This window comes from Sinocyclocheilus anshuiensis, unplaced genomic scaffold (genome assembly GCF_001515605.1).
Source record: "Sinocyclocheilus anshuiensis isolate Anshui unplaced genomic scaffold, SAMN03320099.WGS_v1.1 scaffold429, whole genome shotgun sequence".
NCBI classification, from domain to species: domain Eukaryota; kingdom Metazoa; phylum Chordata; class Actinopteri; order Cypriniformes; family Cyprinidae; genus Sinocyclocheilus; species Sinocyclocheilus anshuiensis.
Window position 1 is genome coordinate 390188 of NW_015539859.1, and position 6794 is coordinate 396981.

At 40.7% G+C, this 6794-nt stretch overlaps 1 protein-coding gene across 2 annotated transcripts in view; it reads left to right on the forward strand.

The window, feature by feature from the left end:
- Positions 1–4808, forward strand: part of LOC107684878 (synapsin-2-like) — a 10565-nt gene extending 5757 nt beyond the window's left edge. For both annotated transcript variants that reach the window (XM_016481251.1, XM_016481250.1), the window contains 8 exons: positions 2651–2807; positions 2892–2981; positions 3071–3133; positions 3224–3366; positions 3462–3536; positions 3629–3731; positions 3892–4029; positions 4232–4808. In XM_016481251.1, coding sequence (XP_016336737.1) covers positions 2651–2807; positions 2892–2981; positions 3071–3133; positions 3224–3366; positions 3462–3536; positions 3629–3731; positions 3892–4029; positions 4232–4366 — 904 coding nt within the window. In that variant the 3' untranslated portion in view covers positions 4367–4808. The remainder of the gene's footprint in view (positions 1–2650; positions 2808–2891; positions 2982–3070; positions 3134–3223; positions 3367–3461; positions 3537–3628; positions 3732–3891; positions 4030–4231) is intronic.
- Positions 4809–6794: the final 1986 nt, after the last annotated feature.

The window sequence follows — 6794 nt, forward strand, 5'->3', positions numbered from 1 at the left end:
CAGCCTAATTTTCATTTTTGGGTGAACTAACCCTTTAAAACATGCCGACCGATCAGCTGACGAAACATCTTTCTGAAAAAACAAAAGCTTCATAAAACTGTTGTGAAAATTACATCTAGGACCTTTATACAGTGCATGCCATTGTAAAGACTGTAAGTCTATCCCTCACAGCCTTGTTTTCATCCATTAAATTCAATATGGCATCTAACCTTATTAAGGTCTATTATGGATTATCAGATGTATTTAATACAAATATGAAAACTACCTGCGTTAGACATTTGTGTAACTGCCATGATCGTACACCGCTCCCACACCAAGTACTGAATGAGCCAGAAATGTCCTGTTTGCAGCAAACATCTCTGTATAGAAGTAAGTGTCCTTGAGGTCTCCTAATGTATCTCCATCTGGAGATACAAGCCACCTCCATCTGAGGTCTCCATCTGGGGCGATGGAAAGAGAGAGTGGACTGAGTGTCAGTATTTGGTTTATGAGGGAAGAGAGCACAATAAATAGGGAGGAAAGCACATGAGGAACAGGTGAGCACAATTAGTCGAACAAGGACTAGACAAGGGCTGTGTCCAAAATCGCCCCCATACCCTTAAATAGGGTACTATTTGAGGGGACAGCCATTTGTAGTGTTGTCCGAAACCATAGTGGACAATATCGAGTGCACTCATTCAATCTCATAATGCACCACAATAACGAGTGAACAACCAATGTACACTCAACGGCTAGAGAATACCCATAATGCACTGTGAGGGTCGTGCCAAATGAATTCCAGTTTCTCATCACAAGATAGCGTCTGCAGCTGAATCATCAGTCCATTCATTTCCAAACCGCTAAACCAATGTGGTTACAGAGTAATATTATGCAGGTATAAAATTCATTTTAATGTATTATTAAATAGTTTATTTAAGGTTTATACATGCTAGTTTCCATGACAGAGTTCAAGATAAATCTTTTCATTACTACAGGAGCTGCCAGTTTGCAAGTTTCAATTGATTATTTAACAGCAAGCACAAACTATGAAAAAGTGGCAGCCCTTCCAGCGCACTCAGTGATCTCACTCACTCGTTTTCATTAAATTCTTCAACTGGACTACATTAGTGGAGTAATGTAAGGAGCAGTGAATGAGGGTATAGGGGGTGATTTCGAACACAGCAACTGACTAAACGTGGGGGCATGATAAAACAAGGCAGGACAAGGGAAGCACATGGCCAACATAAAGACAGAGCTCAGGGACTCAGGCACAAAACAAATACAGAAACACTAAACAAAGACAACAGACAGAGCTTCCAGGGCAGAGTCCTGACACCTTTGCTCACTTCTAATATCTGAGACGTTTTCCTTTGTGCTGTTGACGTAACCACTCCACTAAAAATTGAAGTCTCTAATGCTTCTCTATGGTGGATAAAATCCACGGAGACACTGCGCATGTGCATCAGCTGTCTGCTCGCACAGCGTTTAGGCTCCGCTTCTCCTCACTTACTGGTGCCACAGTGGTGTACAGTATCTCCCTGATTTCGGCCTGGATGTGTGAGCATTTTTTTTATTATTATTATTTTATTTTCACAGATTTTTTGCTTGAGTAAACATTCTCCTCTGCCCTCAGTTTTAACCCTGTGGAGGAGGTAGGGCAATTATTGCAGGGGGCACAAAGGAAACTTGTGCCACTGCCCTGCTAAAACTAAGTGAGCCTCCAGAACTGGCCCTTTTCTCTGGGGGGAGGAAGAAAAGTGCTGAACTGGGATGGAGAAGAACACCCCCCAGTGCTACTCTCTGTCACTTTGTGGTGAATAGTTCTGTCCCTACAGTACATAGCCTCCACTTTTTCCTGCCTTGAGGATTGGCAGGACTGTTTTGCCTTAGCCTGAGCCGGTTTGGCAATGAGTGCGGTAATCTCAGAAGCCCATCTTGGACTGTTGCGTGAAGTTTCACGTGGGCAGACTGAGGTCTAGCCCCAGTTCCCCCATATATCTTGAATACCCAGCCATGCAAAACCCTTAACAGGCACACTGTGAGAATAAGGTTTGTTTCAGTGCCTTCATCTCCACAATACATGCCGGGACAGCTGGAATGAATTGTCTAATCGGTGTGATGACAGCCTTTTACCATCACAGAGATCATTTCTGCTCCTCGGCCCACCTGTTGAGAGGACCATTCGATGGAAGTTTGGCCCTGCAGCAGACTTCCATGAGGTCTAATCTGACAGCAGGTGTCTCCACTCTGGTTGCTACATTATCAAGATGAATTAGGTGGGAGGATAGAGTCATTTTCCTCATCTTCATCATTGTCGAGAAGATGGGAGGGCTTCATGTTCCTCACCCGCAATACCTGTGAGGTTCACTCTAGTGAAAAGACAAACCCAGCCAACAGCAGAACAGGATTTAAATACATGAATGCATTTTCAGTGCAGTTTCCACAATCTTCACAGGGGAAGAAAACAAGAATTCCTAGTATGTAACCAGGCTGCGATGAGTTATGTACTAGGCAGGCAGGACTCCCTGATTGCACGCTGATCTGTCAGTGTGATAAACGTGATGTAATTGGTGCTTCCACAATTGGACAGTTGGTTGCATATTTATAAATAACGCAACATATACAACCACATTGCAAAAATGACTTTTGTGTGTGATATATTCCCCTACAGGTCATTTAAGCCTGACTTTGTCCTGATCCGACAGCATGCTTACAGCATGGCAGAGAATGAAGACTTCCGTAACTTAGTCATCGGACTGCAGTACGCCGGCATTCCTAGCATCAACTCCCTGGAGTCCATTTACAACCTCTGTGACAAACCCTGGGCAGTAAGTTTGAGAATGGTCAATCTGACGTGACATATCATTTGATAGATATCTGCTCCAAACTCATCTCTCCAAACCTACCTGCAGTTTGCATGTCTGATCAGCACATGCAAGAAACTTGGACAGGAGAAATTCCCATTAATTGAACAGACGTTCTATCCCAACTATAAAGAAATGGTAAGCGATTGCTCCATAAACATTTTCTTCCAATGATGACTATATCTGCATAATTAAATAAATACTCTGTTTGTGGGAAAACAAAGCAGGTGACCATGCCGGCATTCCCTGTTGTCGTGAAAATTGGGCACGCTCACTCTGGTGTGGGGAAGGTAATGTTTAAACTGAAGCGATAACAGTAAAAGAAGCGATGCGTGTTCATGTGTAGTTAAGCATGTAATCAAATCATATGTGTTGTTAAGGTGAAAGTGGAGAACCACACAAAGTTTCAGGACATAGCGAGTGTGGTGGCCATCACTCAGACCTACAGCACATGTGAACCATTCATCGAAGCCAAATACGACATCAGGATTCAGAAAATAGGAAATGATTACAAAGCTTACGTGTGAGTAACAATGCTTTTCTGTAGAGTTTCTGAACACATCTCAGATTTAGCTGAATGCTGTTCTTGACAGATGAAGAATGCTCCTCGTTTCATAGGAGGACCTCAGTCTCAGGTAACTGGAAGTCCAGCACTGGCACTGCCATGGTGGAGCAGGTGGCTATGACCGACAGGTAACCCTAACAATAATGGCACATTTTAAAGTATCTGCTACAGGTAAGCAGTATGCTTCAGACATGACCAAGCAAGTTGCATTGTTCTGCAGGTATAAGCTTTGGGTTGACACCTGCAGTGAAATATTTGGAGGCCTCGAAATTTGTGCCGTTAAAGCTATTCATGGAAAAGATGGAAAAGATTACATTACTGAGGTATGTGCTATACTTTAGGAAGAGCCGCATGCTAGTTGTATAGATAGGACATATACAGATGCTGTAGAGCATTTTTGTTTTGTAGTTTTTCTTCTACAAATTCAACCATTGTGTTTTATTCTCTATGTAATATTACTAATATCTGTGTTTTTTTGATTAGGTAATGGGTTCATCTATGCCATTAGTGGGAGACCATCAGGCTGAGGACCAGCAGCTAATAGCAGACATGGTCATTGCCAAATTGAATCATGTTATGGCACAAAATCCCAAAAGACCAACTGCTATTCAACCAAGAAAGGTAGATGATGTAACAAAGACAAACATGATGTAAACAAAAAAATCTGACCTAACTTACAAAATAAGACAGCATTTTACCTTTAATTTTTGATGTTTGATTTTCAAAGCAAGTTATCTATAGTGCAGAGCATACAGTAAGAGCATGTCAGAGCATCTCTGTTGTGAATGTCACTTGTATGAGCAGATGTGCTTGTTTCTTTCAGAATGCTGTTGAGAAGGATGCTGTGGTTGAAGTAAAGCACGGCCCACCACAGAAAGCTCCTCCACAAGGCTGTTTGCAGTACATTCTTGACTGCAATGGTGTTGCTGTGGGACCAAAATTAGTGCAGGCAAACTAATACAACCATGAAAGCTCGAAGCATTTAAACTCCCGACAGGTTGTGTTCAAACATTCAGACAGTGACCTGAGGTGCAAGGGAACAAATAATCTGTAAGAAAAGTCTTCATTTGGGCCTGATCGGTATTTCAGGCTGTACTGTGTTACTTTCACTGTTCTGCGCTTGTGATGGTTGCTTTGTTTCTATGTGAAGCTGTTGTCTCTTCAGGGTTGTTGTGTGTGGTGATACAGCAGATCGTGCCTAGTGTTCAGTGTCACTCTTTCCTTGTACTTATTTTTTTCTTGTTTTATGTCTTGTGTTATGTTTCAGTATATGGTGTTCAAAGAGTCACTGTGTGTGTATGTGTGTGTGTGTGTGTGTGTGTGTACCTGGTATTCCCTGTGGTAAAGGGGACCAAAAGTCACCACAAGGATAGTAATACCAGTAAATTTTGACCTTGTGGGGACATTTGTTTTTGGTACCCATGAGGAAACAAGCTTATAAATCAAACAGAAGGAAGTTTTTTTTTTAAATGCTGTGTTTTGTGTGAGAGGTAGGTTTAGGGGTAGGGTTAGGGTAAGGGGATAGAAAATACAGTTTGTACAGTATAAAATCATTACGCCTATGAAATGACCCCATAAAACATGGAAACCAGTGTGTGTGTGTGTGTGTGTGAGAGAGAGAGAATGTATATATACATGAAAGTATGGAGACTACAATATAAATATATAAATTTTAATTGCATGATGAAATGTATGTGTCACTGTGTGTTGAAAGGTAATGTGTGTATTTTATTTTATGACATCACTGTTGAAATCATAGATATCATTCTCTATGTACTTCTAGTATTGTAAATGTGTTATAAAATATGGTGAAATGTATTTGCTACAATGGATGAAAGCTCTATTACTGAACATCAATAATTTTTTTGTTCTTGTTACCAATATTATTGCAGAAATGTAATTAAATAATAAGCAATAAAAATAAAACTCTGAACAAACACTGAACACTCTTATTTTATTTTATTTATCCTTTATTTTTCCAGGAAAGTCCCACTGAGATAAAAGAAATCTCTTCTTCCAGGGAGTCCTGGCCAAGATGACCGTACAAACATTTCACAAACATACACCTCACAAGACAAAATTATATAGAACCAAAGCAAAAACAATAATCATAAATCAGTAAATTAATTAAAACCACAACATGGTTCATTTGCTAAACACTGCACTACATTTTTAAAAATATTCAAAGAAGGAATTGTTTCTAGTTTGAAATTCATTCCACAACCACGGAGCATAGTAAGAGAAAGCTGATTTTCCATGCTCTGAATGTACCCCGGGCATTTCTAATTGAATCCCATTTGATATATATATATATCACCAGATATTGATATATCTGGTGATATAATTCTTTCTACTTAAGCATAAAAGACTAGAGATGTAATTTGGAAGCATGCCCAACAATGCCTTTACAGTATACACTGACATGTGTGATTTCCTTCTTTGATATAAAGAGGACCAACCTACTTTATTATACAGCAAACAATGATGAGTACGTGAGCAAGCATTTGTTATAAATCGTAATGCAGCATGATAAACACTATCCAACCTTTTCAATAAATACGTAGAAGCATGCATGTAAATAACATCTCCATAATCTAGAATGGGTAAAAATGTACTCTGTATAATTTGCTTTCTAGCTCCAAAGGAAAAACTTTTTTTTTGCCGAAATAGAAAACCCAATCTTGGTTTAAGTCTTTTCACCAAGTAATCAATATGTACATCAAAAGCTAACTTCTCATCAAGTCATATCCGTAAATACTTATAAGCTGTTCCCTTTCATGGAAACTTCGAACTGCATCCTCTAGGGGTCGCTATGGGGAACGCCTCGTCGTGACCCATGTCTGAAGCATACATTGAAAAAACACTAAGGGTTGGCCGGCGACAGCCATGACGTCACTAAGACTATAGTATAAATAGGCGGCGGGAGAACACATCATCCTCTTCTTCAATCTATGCGTTATTTGTTTGGGCGAAGAGCACGCACGCAATGTTTTCGAGGGGGCAATCTGTGTGCACTGCGAGCATTTTTCCAATGAAAAAGCTCCGCTCTCGTTTGTCTCTCTTTTCGAGGAAAGAGGGGCAGCCATCTGCTTCCCAAATATAGGTGGCATTTGCGAGAACCTTAGGCAGTGCAACCTTAGAGGGTTGTATTTGAGCTTGCCTCTCCCGTTTGGCTCAGTACATCCGGGTGTCTGTGAACAGATGCTTGGAAAACTCTTAAAAAATCCATACTATGGTAAGTGCACACGTTAAGCTTTGAATGATGTGTTCTCCCGGCGCCTATTTATACTATAGTCGCACCGGTAGTGACGTCATGACTGTCGCCGGCCAACGTGTTGTTGGTGTTTTTTCAATGTATGCTTCAGACACGGGTCACGACGAGGCGT